We start from the raw sequence: 24,129 nt of genomic DNA on the forward strand, positions 1-24,129 counted from the left end.
TCCTGGCAAAGGCAAGTAAGTATGCATCACTGTCATGTACAGCATATTTTACTGTGGCTCATAACTCTGGACTATTGTATTCCTGAAAATCATTTGAAGATTCAGAAAGTTTGCCTTTTAGTCTTAAACACTGCTATGCCTGTGTCTTGGGCAGAGGGGACAAGAGTGAAGTCTGCTACAGTATAACTTACTACCAATTATTTTCACTTTTCAGATGTTCCTCCTGCTGATCAAGAAAAGCTTTTTATCCAGAAGTTACGACAATGTTGTGTACTTTTTGACTTTGTTTCTGATCCACTAAGTGACCTAAAGTGGAAGGAAGTAAAACGAGCAGCTTTAAGTGAAATGGTAGAATATATCACACACAATCGCAATGTGATTACAGAACCTATTTACCCTGAAGTAGTACATATGGTAAGTTACTTAACAATGAGAACTATATTGAATTTTTTAATTCATGGTTGCTTTTTTATCTGTATCAATTTTAATAGTTGTTTATAAAAATAGGGATGAAAGTTAAATACATCTAGCTCTTTAAAAAGCATGTAGATTGCAGAACTCAAAACCTGGAAAAAAAACAAGTAGAAGATTGGAATTAAGATCACCTTTGCAAGTTTGACAATCTTATATAATCTCATTCAGTACCAGCAATTGAGTTTCTCCTGTGTTTAAAGGTGAGGAGAGTCAGACTTTTAGTCCGCAGGATGGCAGATGAGGGTTCTGCTGGAACAAGCTATATGAACAGTCCAGGCCTGTACTGTTTCTTTCTTCTCACTACCCAAATCCTAGCCAGCTAGGCCTAGCGTTTTTTTTTCCTGTTGGGCTTATGGCCAGCTCCTTCTCTGCAGTAGACTTGAAACCACAGGAGAGTCTTTAAGCTCTCATTGTGCTGACTTGACACCAGTTCCGTGGAGCAGCAGTTGAGTTGAGGTCTGTAGCTGTTGTCTGCAATCCACTGAGAACAGAAAGCATCTTTGGAAAATCCTGGCTACTGAGCCCACAAGAAACTCTTGACCATGTGTGTCGTGATGTTTTTCCCAAGACTTTATAGCTTGAGGTGATTTTTCAGGGGACTGAGAAAACAGTGCATCTTTAACATGAATACAAACCTAGTAACATTCTGAGGCCATCCTAACAATTGGGTACTTTGAAGCTTCTTCAAAGATTCTAAGGTTTTATAGTATGAAAGACATCGCTTATTCTGAAGGCTGCTTATTCTTGAAGTCATCCATAAATGTTCACTGAAACACAGGGTATTTTCATTGAGAACTTCTGTGTATAGTAGGACTGTATAACTAGATGTCAAACATGTACACAAAGCATTGAGGATGATTAATGAGGAGGTGTAGGATCATGGCTTTTTCCATGTCTTGATAGTTTGTTTGTATCTCTGTTTTTTGGTAATTGATACCTTGTTTTGGAGTAATTGACACTGATGAAAGGGGAGTTGTGGAAGAGAATAAGCTTGCTGAGACTTCATTTAGGTATAATGGAATTAGAGTTCTTGAATATCTAAGTCAGACATGATCATTTGCTCTGTGTAAGAAGTCTTAACTGCCCATAATTCCATAACTTTTGCCTTATGTGTATGCATTCTCATCTTCCATCAAATAGTTATGGCCAGAATATATTTGGCTGGGGAGAATATAAACTTTCTTTGCTTTCAGGTATGACTAATGGTAATGAAGTCTGCACTTTGGTCAGTTTACTAAACCTTGGTGCAGAATTTGGCTGCTATTTTAATTGGTGGTGTTTTGCTGGGAGCATGCACCATCTGTTTCACAACACTTTCAGTGAATTTAAAATGTTTATTATGTGCAAGGTTCTGAAGGGCGTGGGGTTCCCTTGCATGGGACTTACACAGCACTGCAGTAGGCTATGTAAGTCCCTGGACTAGTATTTTGAGCTTAAATTCAGATAGCAGGTGTTCTTAGGCTTCTTTTATGGAACAGGTTTGGGGTTTTTTGGTCATCTGTTCTGAAACAGCTGTGTTCTTCCTGTAGTTATATTTTTGTTTGGGGTGTTTTGCAGATGTGAGGTTTTCTTTGGTTTCTTTTATCTTTGGTGTAGAATAAGAAATGCTACTGTGAATAGAAGCATACTACTTGTGACTCAATTTAGCTATTAGGGTGGCTTTATTCCTGCAAATATAGAAGACTTTCAGTTAATGTACCTTGTCACTTAGAGCTGTTCATGTCAAGCTTCACTCAGGCTGCTCAGGAGAAGGGAGGAGAAAATGTGTAACACTATCTGATGCAAGTTGCTTGAAAATATTCTCCTGCATTACACAAAATAGGCTACCAGAAAAACAGGGTGCATAACTACCATTACAACAGACATGTCTGTAAAGTAGTAAAATGCAGGTTGTTTGCTTTTCCTTTTTTGTTTTCCCATTCTCTTGGGAAAACTTTGGAGTCAAGTATTACCTTGTGCTAACAGCACAGAGGGAATTTTGGCATGCTAGACCAGCTTTCATAAAGACTCAAACTTAATAAATTTGATAAGATGTTGTGGAGTTTGAAGCGGGAGGAGCTGGGGAGCTGTTGTGTTTAAGCTATGTTTACTTAGTACTTCTGAGGGAAATTTGCCTTAGAGGAAATGAGACTGCTGCTTGTGTCTTGTCTGTTTGGTCGGAAGGCTGAGAAGTTACGAAAAATATCAGGCATTTGACAGAAGGGTAAAGGACTCACTGATACCAATTCATTGTAAAACTTTCTAAATTTCAGTGGCTTAATAGACAAGAGTTTCAGGTTTGTGTCGTGCCTTCACTGGGAGATGATGCACCTTGATTTAAGCAGTTTGATGTTCTGTTATTCAAGGATATAAAGCACAAGCCAGATCAAATCAGGGTTCATTGGTTCCATTGCTCATGGAACAACTTACTCTAGGGTTTTTTCCGTTTGACATCCTCAGAAATAAAAAAATATAAAACATTGTACCTAGCACCCTATATGAGCTGTTTTTTCTTAATAGCGAGAGCCTCAGACTTGCTCATCTAGAGAAGGCTGTGATTGTTCTTCCATTTGCTTAAAAACCTTAGCAGGTTTTAAATTTCAAGTATAGTCTTCCTGGGTTTGTTTTGTTGGAAGACTATTGATTATTGTATAATATAGGTTGTAACTTGTTAGTTGCTTGATGGAGTATGCTTTTTAAAAGGGGAACATAAAGATATTTCAGCTTTACTTTTAATTTTCTGAAATAGTAATTACTCTGATATGCCAGTCTCTGTCTGTATTAGACCTACATCTCAGCTGCAGAAATGAAGGAATATTCTGAAGCATGAGGATGACTTTTCCTTTATGGGAATATGATGTAAGCCTTGCAGATTTAGCCGATGCAGTTTCATATTGCCTCCCACTGTCTGCTCTGCCATCTGTCAGAAGTGAGATGGCAGAGCAGCACATACATATGCTCCTTAGTCCTGCCAGTTAATAGGTAATTCACAGCATTATTTTAAACTGTGAATGGTGGTGTTAATGAGAAGAAGTCAGAATGTGAAGAGGGAAGGAAACATGGCACTCTGATGTTTTTCCCAGAATCCTACCAAAGATGGGTAGAACGCATTCCTCTGCAAAGTAGCATCTTTAAACTGAGACAGCTTAATCTTTCAGAGCTTTTGAGTAATCTACAAATGATCAGCAAGAAAGCTTTCCTTCTATATAAAAAAAAAAAACAGAAAAAGAAAAGAAAAAAATGTGTGTATGGCACATGTGAGTATTAGCTGCAATGGATTTTGAGCATAATAACACAACAAAGACTGAATTCAAGGCATAATAGATTTTAAATTTTATATTGGAGTAGACCTTGCATTCTGAATAGCTACATTTTAAGTAAACTCGAACTTGTAGGGTTTAGGGGTTGTTTGTTTTGTTTTTTTTTCTTTTAAACTGTGTATTACACATTTGTTGACAGCATAGGAACCTTTCAGTTGGTGAAATAAGGGAAATGTTCCTTTGCATCCTCAAATAAAACATTCAGTTCGGTGCAGGTTCCAATGGGGTAATATTTTTTTATTTTATTTTTTTTTTACTGAGCCAAGTATTGGCTTTTTTGAAAAGGCTCTGTAAATGTTTCTGCTGCTCCTGGTGATGTAGCCTTTATGAAGAATTTTCTTTTTCCTGACAAATCAGCTTCTCTGCCCTGTTGTCTCTTACTTTGCCAGAGTTAGGAAATGTATTCTCCAGTTTCCTCCTAAATACTTGTAGAAAGGCATCTCTGCTTCTGCTTTCCACATCTGCAGGTTGCTGCAAAGCCTTGTAAAGTGTGTGTATGTGTATTTATATATCATATGTATATATATAAAACATGTTTGTGTAAACGTTTTATATGCACTTGCTTGGGCTTTTAAAATTTCATGTGTAAAGAGATCAGAGTGATACCCTCATAAAATACATCCTGACAGGTTTGTGCTTTAGAGTACTGCATGGGAAAGTGCTCTCCAAATTAGAAATCTTTAACAAAGAACGAATGTAGCTCATATTTAAACAACTGGGTTACATAGCTTGTATTTTTGCAGATATTAATTAAAATAGTTCAAAAGAATTTTCAGTCAAAACCATCAGTGAAGTCTTTTTCTTAATAATGCACTTGTTTCAGAGTTCTTAAAGGCACATATGATTTCAGTTTGCAGTTAATATGTTTCGAACATTACCACCATCTTCCAATCCAACGGGAGCAGAATTTGATCCAGAGGAAGATGAACCAACCTTAGAAGCTGCATGGCCTCATCTACAGGTATTTAATGAAGACTAGGACATCATAATCTTAACAAAATTCTTACATTAAAATTGTTGTTTCTTGACTCAGAATTGTTTGTGTTTGTCTCAGGTCAGTTACATTTCTCTGCAATATTTAAAATACATTTTTTGAATTTAAACTGATAATACTAAAAATCAGTATATTATAGGTTAAAGGTTCGTTGTGTCTTGTGGTGCAGATGTAACTGCTATGATTTTAAATGAGCTTCTGCTTGACCCTATGAACATATGCTTTGATCTGACTCTGGCACAACTCTAGCTTTCAGAGGTACTGTGACAGAGGAGAACAGAGAATGTTCAAAACACATACTTCTGGGAATGATGAATATTAGATTGCTGTATGTCATTTGAGTAGAATCTTGTGATGGAGCTCAGCAGAATTTCGATGTACTTTAAGGAAACTTAAGTTCTTGTACTTTGTCAGGATAGGAAGAGCAAAGTTTTTACTGTGTGGTACATAAAAACAGTGCAGCTCTCAGCAACTAATTAGTAATTTTGGTAATTTACTACTTATAAGATGATTCCTTGTTTAAAAGACTAATATTATTTTTTGTTTTTTTTTCAGCTTGTTTATGAGTTTTTCTTAAGGTTTTTAGAATCTCCAGATTTTCAACCTAATATAGCGAAGAAATATATTGATCAAAAGTTTGTATTACAGGTGAGGTAAAAAAAGACTTTTTAACTTCAAGCTTTAAATTATTTTTACAATGCGTTAGATTCAGGTAAATTGCATATCTTCTTTTCCCTTTTTGCAGCTTTTAGAGCTTTTTGACAGTGAAGATCCTCGTGAAAGAGATTTTCTTAAAACAACTCTTCACAGAATATATGGGAAATTCTTAGGCCTAAGAGCTTACATCCGGAAACAAATTAATAATATATTTTATAGGTATGTCAGTATCTTTGTATTATGGTGCATGTGGTCACATATACAACTAAAAGTACTCCCAGACATTGCTAGCAATTGTTTTTATTTCTTAGTAAGTTTATACCAAATACTGCTGCATTTGACAATAATTAATACCAGTCTGGGAGATACAAATTAGAGTAGTCTTGCACAAGCCATAAATTTTGCAGCTGAAATTTGAGCTAGTGTGCAATTCAGTGAGTGGTTGGGTTATCTTTCTCTGTAAGGCTTTTTTTTCTTACTACGTAGTGGTGTTTGTGTTTTAGTAGAGCTTTAATAAAATGTAGTTCTTCATAGTGCAAAAGTTGGGCTTAAGTTGAATGACTGAGGGATCTGGAATTTGCTAGAAGGAACATATTTGCTGCCTTTTCTTTCCTCAGAACAGAGATGAACAATTTAGGGCTTGTGAAATATTTTTTTAATTGCCATAGAATGAATGTGCATATTACCTCCAAAGGGGGGGTGGTGGAAAAGATTAAAAACTAATCCACTGTATTACCAAAGCTCTTTAGAAGTGTGTGTTTTACTGGCATTATGTCAAGCGTGAATGCAAAATTATGGTGCCTTAAATTTAGTGGCTTAGTTTTTGTATTCTTGTCAACAAATAATGGTATCGTATCAGTTTTGCACTCCTCCTGTCATTTTTCCCTTTATCTCTAGCACTGCTGTTTTCATCCCCCAATTAATGTTTCATGCTATCCCTTTAAGAAAATAGCAAAAAGCTGCCACATACTCAGTGCCCTCTCATGAATGGCACCCAGCAGTACCAGCTGTAGAGGGAGCTTATCCTCCTTGCTCATGGTAACAAGTAAGCCTTTGGAAGTGATACAGAGGGGCTACTTTAACAAAATAAGTAAGCCTGCACTGTTGACAACTGCTCTTGACTAGATACGTCAAGAGCCAGTATGTCCAAAGGATAAAGTACAGGTGTATCTTTCAAACAAAGATGTAAATTTTCCCCCAGACACAGAATTTATGAAATTAATTCCAAAATGCATAATTTTATAAAATATCTGAACCAGATAACACAGCAGCATCACAGCGTATTTAAAATTCACTTCTGAAAAGTGTTTTTACTTGCCACTTCTTGCACTTTATTTTCAGGGACAATGGAAGCGAAGTGTTCAAACGCAGATAATTCTGGCACAGAGCTTTTGAAATGTTCTGGTCATTAGATCAAATTTGTAAGCTTGTATAAAAAATGTTTTCAATCTGAAATGTGTATTGGAGATTATGTTATTTGCACTGTAGAGACTACCTTTCTCTACCAAGTTGTAATGGAGGAAAAATTAAAAGGAAAACCTCACTTAATCATATAATATTTAAAAGTTAGAAGTCTAAAAGTTTTGCATCTCCAAATGTAAGCTAATGTTCCTGGACATGAGCACGAGGGAGGGAAGTTGTTTCAACTTCTTCTTGAATTAATGGATTGTGCTCTTCAAGAGCTCCTAGAGTATGTGTAGAATTTTTCAAAGCAATTCCTTGTCTTATACTTTTACCTACAAGTTGTCAGCTTATTGTGCTGACTCACAAAGAAATGTGTGCTCTTTGTCTTTTAGTCACTGACCAGAATTGCCAGAATTCTGCCCTGATAGTGCATTTCTCTACTTTTACTTTATTTTTATATTTATTGCAAAATATTTTAATTATTAAACCTTTATGCTCCTGTTAATTCAGTCCAAAGCTTTTTGTATCATTGTCTTTAGTTTTGCTTGTAATTGTTGTTGTACTGGGTTATGTGGAAATGGTCTTTAAGGGGAAAAAGTAGTAGTATCAAGTATTCAAGCTTTAAAGTAGCTGTTAATATGTCTGCCTATGACAAATTTTCAAATTAAAAATGTTTTCTAACTAGTAGAATTATTTTTTCAAGCATAAATATTTGTAACTTTTTGCAAAAAAGGTTGTGCATAGAACTTTCTCAATAAGTTTACACTCAGGCAATTTGGAAAAAGGATGGCAGGGTGACTGCCTAGGGAATTACAGTGCTCTATCAACAGAAAACTTGGAAAAATTTGACTTCCTCTGTTTTTTACAGAGCCTTTTGTTTGCACAGAAGTCTGTAATGGCAAAGAGATTTTTAGATCCATAAGTAGCAACTGTTTGAACACCTTGTGCTTGCATGTGCTATAGAAGGTTGAGTTATGGCATTTAATTATGCCAGATGCTTTTGTGTTATTTTAATATTTAAAGCATTGTTTGCTGTGTTCAGGTTTGCATTATTAAAATGGCATAGAATATGAGTATTGGAAAAAGCTCAAGTGCATGCTGCTTTGTTAAATGTGGGGAAAAAAAGAGCAGGCAAGTAGGAAGATTGAAAGTAGCTTGATGTGTTACCGATTTATCTTTCCACAAAGTTTCTTTTTCACTGTGTTTTCCTGTTCTCTTTTGACTGACTAAAACCTGGGAGGGCAAGGCTACCTGTAATGTGAGATGGGGATCTTGGTTTTAGATTTATATCTCTCTTCAGCAGTAACTGAATAAAGCTTTTTGTTTAGGTTTATTTATGAAACAGAACATCACAATGGCATAGCAGAATTACTGGAAATACTGGGAAGGTAAGTTGTAGGTTTCATTTAATTAATTAAACTTGCTTGGTCTTCAGGGTAGACTTTAAAAATCAAATTGGGAATTGCAGATTGCTTTGAGGCAAGATTAAAATAGTTTCATATCATGTCAGAGCTGTAATGAGTATAAGGTTTGTGTAGGATTGCAGAAACATAGCAAAAATCTTGAACCTTGTGGCAACGTTTTGGAATGTGACAGTTTTTTCAATCATCATAAGCCTGATTTTCTAGCTTAGGACCCCTGTAATTAATATTAGTTGTAAAGCAAATACAAATAATGCAGTGAGTTGGAATTTATTAAAAGTTCTTCCAACATCACTAAATGCATAGCGGGTACACCAAGGAATCACAGGTTATGAAACTTTGGTAACCTTCTTTTGTTAATCCCATTATTTTGCAAATTCCAGTGATGTATCTGAAAGTCTTTGAAAATTTTACAACTTAAAAGCTGATAGCTTCATCAAAACTAGAGTGGTTTTTATCAACTGATTTATGTAATCCATGTGTATACTCAATCAGGGCCAAACTCACCCCGCGTTTTTGCTCTTTTTGGTTTAACAAGCCTTAAAACATCTTGGAGACACTTTTTTTTTTAATTAAGTTAATGTGTATTTTTTGAGTATGTGGAAGTTGTGGCAAGAAACCATAGAAATGTTAATGTAGTAATGGGGGTTTGAGATTATGCATTGAGAGACTTCAGGAGGAATAATTCATATCCTCAAAAATAGTTGTGCAGTCATTACTAGTGAAAATTACTTCAAGCATGTGCAGCAAGGATACGCAAGTGTTTATTAAGCTTTAATTTTTGGACATCTCTGATTTCCAAGATGTGAAATAAATGTAACTTTCTCCCTTTTAATGGTTTTGTGAGGTTCTGGTTTTGGCTTGTTTGGTTTTGTTTCTTTTTTTAAGAGGAATATAGTAGGTTCTTTTTGCCTGGGTGCCTTCTGTCCTTGTTATTGAAAAGTATTAGAGTAATAAAATAGAATTTAAAATACTAAATGGGCAATAGGATTCTTGATATTTTAACTGATGTTAATGCTGCACAGCAGTGCAGATCTTGTATAATTACTGACTTCTATTTTTAAATTTCTTTCCCTGACAGCATAATTAATGGATTTGCCTTACCATTAAAAGAAGAACACAAAATATTCTTATTGAAGGTTTTGTTACCATTGCACAAAGTGAAATCACTCAGTGTCTACCATCCACAGGTAAATTTTGTTCAGCACTTTTCAGACTAGTGTTAAAGTAAGTTTGCCTAGAGAGGACAGGGGGACTCTAGTCATACTGATATGAATTCTGTTTGAACGCTCCCAACACTTGCCTAATAACTGGCCTTAGGGAAATTGCTTAATATATGTGCCTATAATGCCTCACTTGTTGAGGGAGGAGGGAAGGGAAATTACTTCAAAATATGTGTTTTGTATATAAGTAAATACCTTTTTAAAAATAGCACTGTAATGTTTATAGATGAACCACATGAAGTAGTTCCTTAATGTGAAAGTTCTTGATATATATTCACATGCAGAATTTTTTGTTTGTTTTATTCTTGTCTGTAATGTTTAGACATACAAAAATTGCAGAAAAGTATGATTTTAATGATTGTCATTCATGAACAGATTTTTTTCTAAACTACATGGAGAATTTCAGCTGAATTCAGTGTCTTACAACTGTTAAAGAATTGGGCATTTACTGGGACATCGTTATTTATAAGATCTTTTTAGAAGTAAAAATCAAAAAAGGGTGCATCTGAGAGTTGTAGCATGCTTATATACCAGCTGTATGTTTTCTGTGCTGAGTTTAGTTCCATTCAGAATTTCTAGAGAAGTGGGAAATCATACAGTATTAGAGAAAATACAGTATTGTGATATACTGAAATTTTCTTAGTGAGAGGTTGTTACACAGCTTTAGTTTTGTTTGTTTGGTTTGGTTTTTTTTTTAATTTGAAAGTTGAACATGTCTATGTAGATTCAAGTACTGCAAGTTTTAAGTACCATCTCTTCAAATAAAATCACTAACAATTTGTATTTTTAAGAACACCATTTCTGTAATTACAGTTCTTTAGCAATTAGAGATGCTTATAAGCATTTACTTTAGATCTTGCCTACTGGGGCTCAAATCAGTTCCTGTTAAAGTAGTAGGCTAGAGTGGTTTCCATTTAAAAATATCCCCCCTCCCCCCTTTTTTTTTTTTAATGCTATGAACACAGCCTGTTGGGATGTGGCGAATTAGACCTTTCTTGTAATTTCAGCTAGTGCAAGCATCTGTGATAGCCACCTTTTCTTTTACCTACTTGAGATGGCTTGGTCTTTATATCTTCCCCTTAATTCACAAACTAACTCTCCAAAGCCTTCAGGTGATCTGCATTTCTCATTACCATTAGTAAAGAGAAGACATAGGGAATGCCTCTTTTACATGTTCTATTGCATAAGATAGGAAAGCTTTTTGAGTGAGTTTAGTGTGTGAAACACCAGAGTCAAACCACAAAAATTCACATTGAAATAGTGGCAAATATTAAAAAGGGTTTGCTGGCAAATCCAGATATGCATGAAGAAAGATAATTTCTACATCTAATTCAAATTTACTGTAAAATGATGGAGAACACTGGGTGTAACTGTTGTACATTCCTTGAATTACTTAGGGACATTCTTGGTAGCAGTCATCAGAAGGGAACTGGGTTCATCAGCTGAACTTTCATAAGGCGGGAGACCTTAGAAAAAATGGTTAAGTAGTGAACCTCCCATTTACTTTGGTACCGTTGGCCTACTAAATGAAACGGGTGTGTGTAATAGTTCACCATTCAGGCGTGGATAGACAGTCTTGATTCTCATAATTGAAGGTGGTAAATACTGTAATTTAGCCTCAGCTTGTATCAGCTTTATATTGACATGCACAGTTAGCATTAGTTCTCATGTCTAGAAAATTCTAAGATTTATGACTGTTCAATGCATTTCTAATTAAGGTTATGAAATATAAAATACTAAATCAGTATGGGACACAAAATGTTGGCAAGTGGAGAGTGCTTTAAATGACAAGATAGTGTTTTTTAAAATCCTGTGTTTGAAAAGATGAAGTGTACTGAAATGCAAAGTACTAGATCTAAAAAGAAAACGTGGAATTATGTGTTTGCCCAGAAAAAGGTGAGGACAGACTTGGGAAGGTTGGGAAAAATTGGTAAAATGTATTTGCCCTTTTGTTGTTTAAATTGTCTGCCAAATAATTTCTGAAAAATTACAGAAAAACTGCTGCGTTTTCATTTGAATTAGTCGTGTTCTCCACTTATGCTAGTGGTTTCAAAGTGGCTTCAAAGAGCATTAATAACTATCTCTCTCTCTCTCTTTCTGTAGCTGGCATACTGTGTAGTTCAATTTTTAGAAAAGGACAGCACACTTACAGAACCAGTAAGTTTATCTTCCATTATTATATGTTTTGGATTATTAATATTCCTTTAATCTGTAGACTGTCTGAGGTGGTTTGAGGATCAAAATATTGATATGTAATTGTTTTCATTAGGAAGAGTCACATATTTAATAATTTTGATCTATCAAATTCAGTTTTTCCAACAGTTGGTTGAATGTCCAAAATGAATTAAACATTAAGAGCATACCTTTTACTAACAGAGTAGAGTTTATTCTGCTTGTTCTGGCTGTCTGGATATGAGATGGTTGATGCTGAAGCGGTTTAGTCAGAAATCAGCTTGCCTGAATTGTGCTCTGTTGAGTGACTGATGATTGAGCACAGATTTCTGGCCCATGGAGCTACCTACTAATGCAAGGCTTTTGAGTTAAATCCTGTTCATGTCTATGAAGTTTGGACCATAGACAGAAGCAGATGTTGGTCTGGCTGCAGTAATTGTGTAGATGAGTACTTTTAATTGTCCTTCATAGCATATAGTGCTTTGCCTCATTAAACCCAATATGAAGTAGGTAAGAACTAATGTGTTTAATCAGTAAGTAGCAATCAGTGAAATGATTGTTATTAACAAAAGTGCACATTAGATTATAACCATTTTCATTGTAAAATGGGAACTGGGATTCTTTAAACAAATGGAGTATGCAGCTGAGCATGAGCTCTCTTTGAATTAGAGTTTTTAATATTTGTTAACTTACCAAATGTCAGACATTCTGTCACTTGTGTTGTATGAGATCTTGAAAACTTAGCTGGCTTCCAGAAATCAGCTAGGATGTTGCCTGTTTCCTAGTACAAATCTGAACTGATACATATGCAAGTCTGTTTTCTTTTTTTGATCCCAAAGTAGTACATGATTACAACATTATTTAAAAATTTAGCACATGCCTCACTGAAGTACTAAGGTGTCCTTCAAAAATTCTGGTTATTACAAAATAACTCTGTTTTCCCTTCCTGTTGTTATATGAGACTTTCTGACATCTTATTGAAAAAAAAGCTGCATAAATTTCCCCAGGACATAGTATCTACTTTCATACAAAAAGCTGGGCTTCTGTAAAAATTTCAGAAAACAAAAATAGAAACTTTTTTTTTTTCTAAATGAGAGCAAAAATCATTGTTTGAGAGAGGCTAAAAAGCCATTGCAGCTTTTAAACTATATAAAAAGACAAAATATCAATTTTACTTTTAAAGAATTTTTCCAGAAGTCTGTACTGTTCTGGATTTTTCGTCCACTGCTACGTAGCTTAAATATCCTTTGAGGGAATTTGTCTTCCTATTTGAATATTCTTTGGCACCAAATTGCCACAGATAGAAAACAGGTTTTATGGTTAAAAAAAAAATATATAAAATCTTACATTTTGGTTTGAAAACCAACATCTTTCGGAAAAAATCATTGTCCTTTCGTAGCAAACACATTTGTGTTTACTCTTATTTTTCTTAAATCAGAAATTGCTAACAGCACAAGAGTTGTTATTCCTTCATTTGTATATTTCCAAAGATTCTTGAATAAATTATGATGTAATCAGTAACTACACTAATAAATACAGTGTCCAAATATATTTTAACTGCTAAGCTAGTATTACTTTTCAGACTGAAATTCTTTGACTTGGATGTTCAGTAGTTGAGAGAGTTCTGGTTTTCAATTAGATTTGAGAAACATTTCCCACAGATGTATGCACTCTTTTTGAAGAGTTGTGAGCTAACTGGCAGACAGCTTCCTTTAGAGCACGTTTTTATGGATCCCACCCACCTATCTTTTGAGTATTCATGGTTTGCTAGGCAAAAACTGCTTCAGCAAGCTGGGCAAATAATAGTAATGAAGAAAGTAAAGTCTCTAATTATAGTAATTTAGTTAAATAAAACTCAATGCTTTAAGAGCAACATGCCTAGAGTTGTTGGTCATCTGTCAGTTTGGGTATTTATAGTAAATACTTTCTTAAAATATAATCATAAAACTTAATTTCTTGAGCTTTGGAGTACAGTCCCAAGAAATTAGAGATTGAAAGCTGCTTTCACTTAAATGACAGATCATTTTCCCCATAGTGTAATAACAAATTTGCACTTTGATCATGCTAAGTTAGGGGTCAGGTCATTCTCTAGTCTTTTGATTATTATTTATAAACACGTCTTTTATGTGCATAACTTTGTTTTCCAAAGAAGTGTTTTTAGATCTATTAACAGATACTTCTGTGACACTGAACCATATTTGATTACTGCTGTCACATGGGACAAAATATCTGAGTTGTGTTGTGTTTAAAGTACCAGACTTGATGAGATATAATTTAGTGTGATAAAGTCAAATTGCTGTGAAGATTATGTTCACTTTCTCTCTACAGGTTGTAATGGCGCTGCTGAAATACTGGCCAAAGACTCACAGTCCAAAAGAAGTCATGTTTCTAAATGAACTAGAAGAAATTTTAGATGTTATTGAACCATCTGAATTTGTAAAAGTTATGGAGCCTCTTTTCAGACAGCTAGCTAAATGTGTGTCCAGTCCACACTTCCAGGTGTGTACCTACTGAGTGTACTGTAATAAGAGAATTTTTATAAAGCATATTTGTTAATGGTATTACCTGTTACTATTCAATGGGTTTTATTTGTTGCTAAAAAAAGCATTCGATTCTGTGTTAAATTTTAGGGATCCAGATGTTAGCGTTATTGTTTTTTTTTCAAGAGTGTGGTATGTGCATTCGTATTGGGTGATTCACTTCAGTGTTATGCTTAACATAAAAGCTTAAAAGCTCAATGTTCTCAGAACTACGTGAACCCTTCAAGTACACAGTGTTTGCATTTCACTGCTTGTAATAGAGTTCTACAAATACTCTTTCTTTGGGAAAACATTTCTTTGCTTGCACTTCAGAGTTCATAGGTTATTGTTTGAATCATGTTCCTATCAGGGAAAAAGCAATTTTTCCATCGCATTTTTCATAAGCTCCATGGCTCTGTCTGCACTAGAAAAAAAAAATCCAATCTGACCTTTCCTTATTTCTGTCAAATGTTTCAATTATTTGCTCTTAATAAGAGGGTGTCTGAAGCTTTCCTTTTTTTCCTGTCATCTTAGGTTGCAGAGCGAGCATTATACTACTGGAATAATGAATATATTATGAGTCTAATTAGTGATAACGCAGCAAAAATTTTACCCATCATGTTTCCATCTTTGTACCGGAATTCAAAGACGCATTGGAACAAGTAAGAAACACTTCTACAAATAAGATTCTCTTAGTTCACTTACGTCTAGTTTTAGGCCTAAAAGTGGTTCAGATATTTGAGTGGCTAGTTTTAAGTATGTTGAGCTGTTTATTACATTCAAGTTGCTGAATGAGGAGGAGACTACTGTTGGCAAAGTTTTTAGGAAGTATAAAGAACTGAGGAAGAAAAGTTTTCCTTTTTTCATTAAACAAGAAACAATATTTTTAGTGCATCTCATCCATGATGTATTTTTTATTAATATGAACCAAATTTGGCTGAATCTGTAGTTCACATACTTCTAAAGATTAACTTTGATTTCTGATCTTTAACATCTTTGCTGTTTTGCATTTCTTCTGCATTCTAATGGGAATATATTGTAGACCAAGTCAGTATTTCCTTCCCTCCTCTTCCTCCCCCTATTGTTTATTGTTTTCTCTTCTTTCTCCATTGACTATTTTAACTTTTTTTCCCCCACAATAACATAGTACTGACGTATGAAAAGAGTGCTAGTCAGCTCCTTTCTGCAGGTGTTCCATTGTAAAGTGCCTCTTTGTTTGAGCTATTGGGCAACTGCTGGGATAGTGAAAATATCACAGTCTGGTGCTGAGGACTGCTGATGGGTTGGCCAAGAATGAGAAATCAGTCTGCCACTAAACACAGGAAAAGAAATGGAAAGTAAAGTGATGTTAAAGTAATTGGTTACTGTCACTGGATGTAAGCAGTAACGAATAATGTACTCATTAATAAAACTGATTCAGTGATGCAATTGTACTCAGTAAATGTGGATTGCTGTTGACTATTTTTTCTGGCTTTCAAGGCCTTGCATTCATTTTGCTCTGAGCAGAAGTTGTGCTACCCAGTACAGCTGCACTCTTACTTGTAGCTCACATGTATGATACAAAATAATCATTGAATGGATTGCTTTTTGGATTTAATTATCAGTAGTACATTACAGATTGGAACTGTAAACTACTTTGTAAAAGTGCTTCATAAAGCAGTTTATTTTGTTTATTTTCTGATTTTTTCTGCTTTTCTAACACTTTTCTAGAGTGTGTGGCGTAATTGTGTTAAAGTGAGTGCTCGTTGCTGTGTGACAGTTCTTTAAATGAATGGTGTCTTTTCCATGCTCCTTTTAATCATTAATGTTGGAGTTTTTTCCTTGAATTTGTCAGCTGCCAGTAAGTTACTTATATCAAGATCGGTGTCATCTTGCATTTTCTCTAATAACCCTAGTTTGATTAGTGTCAGTTACTAAATTTCAAAACTAATCCTGTATTAACACATCTACTGTTAAAAATGAAGTTCAAACATATCAAAAGTGATGAGTAGTGCTGTAGAGAATGAAAGCTGCATTCAAGTTGGTAATTTTAGTGCTTCCGTTAGCCCTTTATGAGGGTAAACTGAAACTTCCACTCACTAGCTTTGTTTCCACTTACTCTGAAATGATGTAATTTTCCAGTTATGTAGGCTATTGACTACTGTTGACAAGAAAAAAATAGATTTCAAAGTTTAAAGTACTCTGAATTTCAACCAGAGGTTTTACTTATAGGACAATACATGGCTTGATATACAATGCTCTGAAACTCTTCATGGAGATGAACCAAAAACTGTTCGATGACTGCACACAGCAATTTAAAGCAGAAAAACTGAAGTAAGTTTTCATATCAGTGTTGTCTGTCTGTTCTTGAATAATTTGTTCAGAGTGCTTTAGCTCTGAAAAACTACTCTCTTTAGTGGGGAAGTTGCCCATTCATTTACAGTGCAACAGTCTCTGAATTGACTTGGTGAAAACTTATTATAGGTGAACTTTAAAATCTCCTTAACAGCAGAATGCCTCACATAGTCTGATACCTAATACTGCTGGGGGTCACAATCTTCCTAAAAATAAACTTGAGAGGGGTACTCGTAGAGCCCAGTGTAAAAGATCTGTTAAACAGTTTAGTTTACATCCTGTATTTATTTTAGCATGCTTTATTTACCCAGTGTTATTTCCTTTCATGTTGTCACTTGGTTCTTCCCAAAACACTTTTCCAATATTTTAAAGCATTGCATTGTGTCTCAACATATGTGAATATTTTTCTAAAAACGACCCAAAATAAAGTTATCAGTCCATTGAAATAGAGGGCATTTGTACATTACCTGCCAGAAGACTCCCGCTGAATTTAGTATGTTCTTGCATAGTCAGTGAACAGAGCAGGGATTTAAAAGCTAGAATTTTTCTGGTTTATGCCCCAAAATGCAGATTTTTATGATCATAAAGGCACTTACCTTCTGCTCCTCCATGTCTAATTTTGTTAGACATAGTGTTTTGAATATTTGGGATATTATAAAGCCTACTAAAGTGAGATTGAGAACTCAAAAGTATTAATGTTTTCACTCTCACCTTAGGGGCTGGGGAGTATAGATAGAAAGTGCATAATGGATTTGAATTCTAGTTTTAATTTTAAAGTGAATAGAGATTCCTTCAAGTGGTGGCTCAAATTATACACCTATTTTAAACTAATATACTGGAAGTAGTACAGATTCTTAATGGGGATGGATTTGTCCAAGTTTTGAAGTTCCTTTCTACAATTTAAGTAGAATCATAGAATCGTTAGGGTTGGAAAGGACCTTAAGATCATCTAGTTCCAACTCCCCTGCCATGGGCAGGGACACCTTACGCTAAATCATATCACCCAAGGCCTCATCCAACCTGGCCTTGAACACTACCAGAGGTGGAGCTTTCACAACCTCCCTGGGCAACCTATTCCAGTGCCTCACCACCCTCACAGGAAAGAACTTTCCTTCTTATGTCCAATCTAAACTTCCCCTGTTTAAGTTTTAACCCATTACCCCTTGTCCTGTCACTACAGTCTCTAATGAAGATTCCCCCCCCCGCATCCCTATAGGCCCCCTTCAGATACGGGAAGGCTGCTACGAGGTCTCCACGCAGCCTTCTCTTCTCCAGGCTGAACAGCCCCAACTTCCTCAGCCTGTCTTCATACAGGAGGTGCTCCAGTCCCCTGATCATCCTCGTGGCCCTTCTCTGGACTTGTTCCAACAGTTCCATGTCCTTTTTATGTTGAGGACACCAGAACTGCACACAATACTCCAGGTGAGGTCTCACAAGAGCAGAGTAGAGGGGCAGGATCACCTCCTTCGACCTGCTGGTCACACTCCTTTTGATGCAGCCCAGGATACAGTTGGCTTTCTGGGCTGTGAGCACACACTGAAGCCGGCTCATGTCCATTTTCTCCTCAACCAACATCCCCAAGTCCTTCTCCGCAGGGCTGCTCTGAATCTTTTCTCTGCCCAACTTGTAGCTGTGCCTGGGATTGCTCTGACCCAGGTGTAGGACCTTGCACTTGCCATGGTTAAACTTCATGAGGTTGGCATCAGCCCACCTCACAAGCGTGTCAAGGTCCCTCTGGATGACATTACTTCCCTCCAGCGTATCAACCGAACCACACAGCTTGGTGTCATCGGCAAACTTGCTGAGGGTGCACTCAATCCCACTGTCCATGTCAGTGACGAAGATGTTGAGCAAGACGGGTCCCAACACCAATCCATAAGGGACACCACTCGTTACTGGTCTCCAGCTGGACATTGTGCCACAGACCACAACTCTTTGCGTGCGGCCATCCAGCCAGTTCTTTATCCACCGAGTGGTCCATCCATCAAATTGATGTCTCTCCAATTTAGAGACAAGGATGTCCTGGGGGACAGTGTCAAACGCTTTGCACAAGTCCAGGTACATGACATCAACTGCTCTACCCCTGTCCATCAGTTCTGTAGCCCCATCATAGAAGGCCACCAAGTTGGTCAGGCAGGATTTCCCCTTAGTGAAGCCATGCTGGCTGTCACCAAGCACCTTGTTGTTTTTCATGTGCCTTAGCATGCCTTCCAGGAGAATCTGCTCCAAGATTTTGCCAGGCACAGAGGTGAGACTGACTGCTCTGTAATTCCCCGGGTCGTCCATTTTCCCCTTCTTGAAAATGGGGGTTATATTTCCCTTTTTCCAGTCAGTGGGAACTTCACCTGACTGCCATGATTTCTCAAATATGATGGCCAGCGGCTTAGCAACTTCATTTGCCAGCTCCTTCAGGACCCATGGATGGATCTCATCAGGACCCATGGACTTGTGCATGTTCAGATTTTTAAGATGGTCTCGAACCAGTTCCTCCCCTACAGTGGGTGCAAGGTCTTCATTCTCACAGTCCCTGTGTCTGCCTTCCAAGACTTGGGTGGTGTGGTCAGAGCCTTTGCCAGTGAGGACCGAGGCAAAGAAGTCATTCAGAACCTCAGCCTTCTCCAAATCCTGTGTAGCCAGTTCTCCTGAGAGCTTCCTGAGGGGGCCTACGTTCTCCCTAGTCTGTTTTTTATTTGCTATGTACCTGTAGAATCCCTTCCTGTTATCTTTAATACCTCTAGCTAAGTTTAATTCTAACTGGGCCTTAGCTTTCCTAACCTGGTCCCTAGCTTCTCAGACAACATCCCTGTATTCTTCCCAGGCCTCCTGTCCTTGCTTCCACTTACTATAAGCCTCTTTTTTCAATTGAATTTTCCTCAGGAGCTCCTTATCCATCCAAGGAGGTTTCCTGGCCCTCCTGCTGCACTTCCTTCTGGTTGGGATGCAACATTCCTGAGCTTGCAGCAGGTGATCCTTGAATATCAACCAACAGTCTTGGGGCCTGCTGCCCTCTAGGGCTGCATCCCATGGAACCTTCCAAAGCAGGCTCCTTAAGAGGCCAAAGTCTGCTCTCTTGAAGTCCAGGGCAGTGAGCTTGCTGCACGCTCTTCTCACTGTCCTGAGGATCTCAAATTCGACCATCTCGTGTTCGCTGCATCCAGGGCTGCCCTGGAGCGTCACATTTCCAAGGAGCCCTTCCCTGTTGGTGAGCACGAGGTCAAGCATGGCACTTCTCCTTGTCGGCTCCTCTATTTCTTGCAGAAGGAAGTTGTCTTCCACACAATCGAGGAATCTCCTGGATTGCTTGTGCCGGGCCGTACCGTCCTTCCAACAGATGCCAGGGTGGTTGAAGTCCCCCACGAGAACAAGGGCCTGTGAGCGTGAGGCTTTTCCTATCTGTCTATGGAGTGCTTCATCCGCAGGTTCTCCTTGATCAGGCGGTCTGTAACAGATCCCCACAGTAATGTCTCCCATAGCTGTATTCCCTTTAACCCTGACCCACAAACTCTCTGTTAACTGCTCACCTGTCCCCAGAGTTCCATACTCTCCAGCCTATCCCTAACATAAATAGCAACTCCCCCTCCCTGTTTGCTGGGTCTGTCTTTTCTAAAGAGCCTGTAACCTTCCATTCCAATACTCCAGTCATAGGAGCCATCCCACCATGTTTCTGTGATGCCTATTATATCGTACCCCCATAGATATGCACACATCTCTAATTCCTCTTGTTTGTTCCCCATGCTACGGGCATTTGTATAGAGGCAAATGAAATGAGCTTGTATCTAAGTTGTGTGTGTGTTTATAGATAATGAAATGTGAACATTTGCTTTTTTAAAAAAGTTCATTTAAGTCTCTCTTCCCTCATAGCAAATAAGTAGAATCCTTTTTAAATGTGAAAGCGAACTTTCCTTCTCTGTTTTTTTGATCTTCTGGGTGGCGTTTTGGGTGTGAGCTAAAGCGGGCAGGGTGCTGAGTGATACAGTAACAAAACCAAAAAAAATCCCCTACCACACAGAACTTAATGGGGGTGGGGGGGGTGTAAATAGTTCTTCCCCTTAATTGACAGTTGGGGCAAATTCTGTATGTGCTTGAATATAACTTTCTTGTCTGATTGGGTTTTTTTTTACATTTGGATTATCTGCTTTATGCGTTCAAGCCTGAGAGCATTTTCAGCACTCTTAAGCTCAAAGCCCTTTTAAAACTCTACCAGGTTTCAAAGATAGGTGTCGATTCTGGTCTCAGTAGTACGTTGTTTATCTGTAAGAAAGAAAGAGTTAGAAACAAGCCCCTGCATTTTACCATTTTAAACTATGTTAGGCAGAAGGAAACAAACCTTTCCTGCTTTAATGAGGAGAAAGAAAAAAAAGCCATCTCATGTCATCCCTCTTGGCTTGGGACTCCCTTGAATGGGTGTGTTTGTTGGGTACTTCTATGTTAATTTGGGTACTTCTGTGTTAAGTTTGTTGTGTATGTGTATGTTAAGTTCAAGATGTCTCTGAACCTTTTCTTTTAAACTATTACCTTAAGCCATTGGGCTGACAGTAAGAATTTCTGCCCTTTTTTATGAAAAGATGCTAGTTTCTTAGGTTTCAATGTAGAATTCAAATATTACAAAGTTGAAACACACTTTTGACATAGATCAAGAATTCTGTTTTCATTTAAAGTCTTTTAATGTACAGTTATTAAGCAACAAACTGGCTCATATCAGCTTATTTTTCTATGAGAATTGTCTTTTTCCCTTGCGATCATGGGGTATTGAAATGATGCCAGTTATCTTCTCAACAGGAAGTGGTATTTTGGGCAGTAAGTTAAAACAGGTGTAGCTAAATAATTTATTCTATTGACTTCTAGTGAATTTCTTAGTGCTTAAGAAAGTATCCAAGCTGTGATACAAAATTTATCAAGCTCCTTTTGCTATTTTTGCTTCTAATTTTTTTTTTTTCCAGAGAGAAGCTAAAATTGAAGGAACGGGAAGAAGCATGGGTTAAAATAGAAAATCTAGCCAAATCAAATCCCCAGGTATTTAGAAAAGATTAACATGTTCATGTTCAAATACCTTAGTTTTGTTAAATATCAGAGGGGGAAACAGGTCTGACTGATCATGAAAATAAAGCAATTTCACTAATTGTATTATGAAAATATATACAATAAAAATACTTTAAAAATTTGTAACTTTCACTTGTGCAAGTAATTGTTTTTTTTTATAAAAGAAAGTTTCTGAAAAGTATGGTATGAAGTACTTTTTCCTTTTCTTAGGAGATTGTGTGCAGGAGTATAGAGGAGATACTGTATTGTGGTTTGAAGTTATTGTGCAAAATTATGGAAAACAGAGAGAGATGCCATAATTGGTTTCTCTTGAAAAGCTGTTTTTCAAACAATATATTACAAAAGAGATCTTTCTGCAAACTGTGAGTTATGACTGGTCAGTTTTGCTCTGTGTCTAATGGATTAAAGTAATACTGTTCATTCTTGTCTGCTGCATTTGTTCTCCTGCTTGCATTGGGCCGGTCTTCTGGTGAACCTGCACCTCAAGTTCTTACTAAAAGGGAAAGTGACTTTTCCTTTTAGTAAGTAACCTACATTACTTGATGTAACTGAAATTTTAATACAGAAACAAAGATAATTTGGACTATTCATTATATTTTGAGATTATGGGAGAGGGGGATGGTTTGACTTGGGTGGCTTTGGTTTTATTTTTGTTTGGGGATTTTCCCCTTAATTTGCTTGGGAGGGTGCTGCCAGTTTTCCTTTATCTCTGTCATACTGATTACTGCTATGGGCAAAAAGACCCCAAGCATTTCAGTTACTTTGCAGCCACAGTTCTACTTTGCTGCAGAAAGAAACTTACTGTATTGTATCTTTATATCATCTAGCTGAGTTTCAGGAGGTGGAAGAGGGAGTAGTAGTACTCTGTGTACAGAAGTGGAACACCTTTTGATTTCAGTGCTATTTTAAAGCAGACTATAGTGTCATCTTTTTTCTAAGAAGGTGGAATTTCATAAATATTTTTGTTCTTGTGGTGTTTCTCAGGGGACAGTTCCTAAACTGCTGAAATAAAATTTGTTAAACAAAATGTCAGCTGACAACATATAAGATAAGTTAATCAAAAAAGATTCATATGAAAGTAGCACTTGACTTTCAGTGATAAAACATTCTGCTAATCAGATAAGCCATATGAAAGCCTTGCTTGAACACTGCTTGGTATGTGTGGTCATTTGCTATTTCATGTCTGGCTAAATAATGGGATTGACTTGCAATAGAAGATTTGTTTCTTCGCAAGTAATTTTTTGTAACCACATTTTCTGAAACTCATTAACACAACCTGTATACAAGTATGTTCTGCATAGTATGTTTGAGGAGCATTTAAAACATAAAAGTTTTTAAATAAATACATTTTAAAAAATACTAATTTGAACATGAAGTGCTCCAGTGAATTGGCGTAAGGTTATAAATGCTTTTAGCGCTCTCTATAATGGCTTTTTAAGGGGCTTTTGAGTTATGATTTTTTTTTTCCTGGAATTTGTTAAATCTGTAGTTTGTGTAATTATTGACAGTTGCTGTTTAGAGCTGTTCCTGACTCTTTGTGACACAGGGAATACATTTTAAGATTTGAAATTATTGTAATTGGATTCATTAAATCCTTGCTATAATTTTTCTATTTTCTCATCTGCGCTGTTACAGCTACACTCAGATACTAGGTATTATGAGGTAAAAACAGATGAAAAATTGTGTGTGTGTTTCTAAATTAGTTTTGATTTCAAGATCACATACACATCATCTGAGTTAAACTAGCATTTAAATTACTGAATTTGCTATACAGTAAGCTTACAAGCTATACAAGAGGCTGTTTCTCAAGACAGAAAAGTTTAATATTCTGTTTTGAAATTACTATAAACTTACGTTAACCATATTTGGTGTTTTAACACTGCATTTTCTCTTCCAACATGAAACTAAAATCATTGTGTTTGGGTTGCTACGCTGTTCACAAATCGCTAGACAATGTATTAATAAGGTTTCAGATAAATGTTTGCATTCAGTTCAGTACTAGCAAAATCTGAATATTTTAACATTCAACCTCAGATAATCAAAGCATAGTTTTTGTGCATGTGTGTTCTGACTGTATTTTTCAACAGGATATTTCTGCCAAGTAAAAGTAATGGAGTTCCATTTTAAAATTTATTACTTGGTGTCTGGAAGCATAAGATATTGAAGCTAATCTCAGATAGCTAATCATATTGCTCAAATGCTGAAATACACTCTTACTATTTAGGTGTTACTACTAAGAATGATTATTTTAACGCTTTGCATTTTATTAGTACCCAACATATAGTGACACAAGTTTGCTGAACAGTCCTGTTGCAATGGAAACAGATGGCCCTTTAATTGAAGATTTGCAGATGCTGAAAAAGACGGTGAAAGAAGAGGCTTGTCAGGTAAAGCCATGTGAAGATAACAAAGTACTCTAAATCATTAGTTACTGCCCCCCCCCAAGTGACTGCTAATCATAGCCATAATTCTAGGTTCTATTTTCAGCCCCATAACCATTTATCCTAGAGTAATAATCTTCCTTAGAGCTGCTACTTTTAAGTGGTACTATAGTAGCCAGGAAGACAGTGGTTTATTTCTAATGCCTGTGAA

At 36.6% G+C, this 24,129-nt stretch overlaps 1 protein-coding gene across 4 annotated transcripts in view; it reads left to right on the top strand.

The window, feature by feature from the left end:
* Positions 1-24,129, top strand: part of PPP2R5C (protein phosphatase 2 regulatory subunit B'gamma) — an 85,116-nt gene that overhangs the window by 55,292 nt on the left and 5,695 nt on the right. For 2 of the 4 annotated variants that reach the window (XM_062627944.1, XM_062627947.1), the window contains 12 exons: positions 215-414; positions 4,624-4,734; positions 5,323-5,415; positions 5,513-5,643; positions 8,157-8,216; positions 9,331-9,439; positions 11,576-11,629; positions 13,973-14,143; positions 14,698-14,825; positions 16,375-16,476; positions 21,438-21,510; positions 23,808-23,924. In XM_062627944.1, coding sequence (XP_062483928.1) covers positions 215-414; positions 4,624-4,734; positions 5,323-5,415; positions 5,513-5,643; positions 8,157-8,216; positions 9,331-9,439; positions 11,576-11,629; positions 13,973-14,143; positions 14,698-14,825; positions 16,375-16,476; positions 21,438-21,510; positions 23,808-23,924 — 1,349 coding nt within the window. The remainder of the gene's footprint in view (positions 1-214; positions 415-4,623; positions 4,735-5,322; positions 5,416-5,512; positions 5,644-8,156; positions 8,217-9,330; positions 9,440-11,575; positions 11,630-13,972; positions 14,144-14,697; positions 14,826-16,374; positions 16,477-21,437; positions 21,511-23,807; positions 23,925-24,129) is intronic. The other 2 variants (XM_062627945.1, XM_062627946.1) reach the window with 2 other exon arrangements.

This window comes from Pezoporus occidentalis, unplaced genomic scaffold (genome assembly GCF_034315485.1).
Source record: "Pezoporus occidentalis ecotype Australia unplaced genomic scaffold, CSIRO_AGI_Poc_V1 ctg31, whole genome shotgun sequence".
Lineage (NCBI taxonomy): Eukaryota > Metazoa > Chordata > Aves > Psittaciformes > Psittacidae > Pezoporus > Pezoporus occidentalis.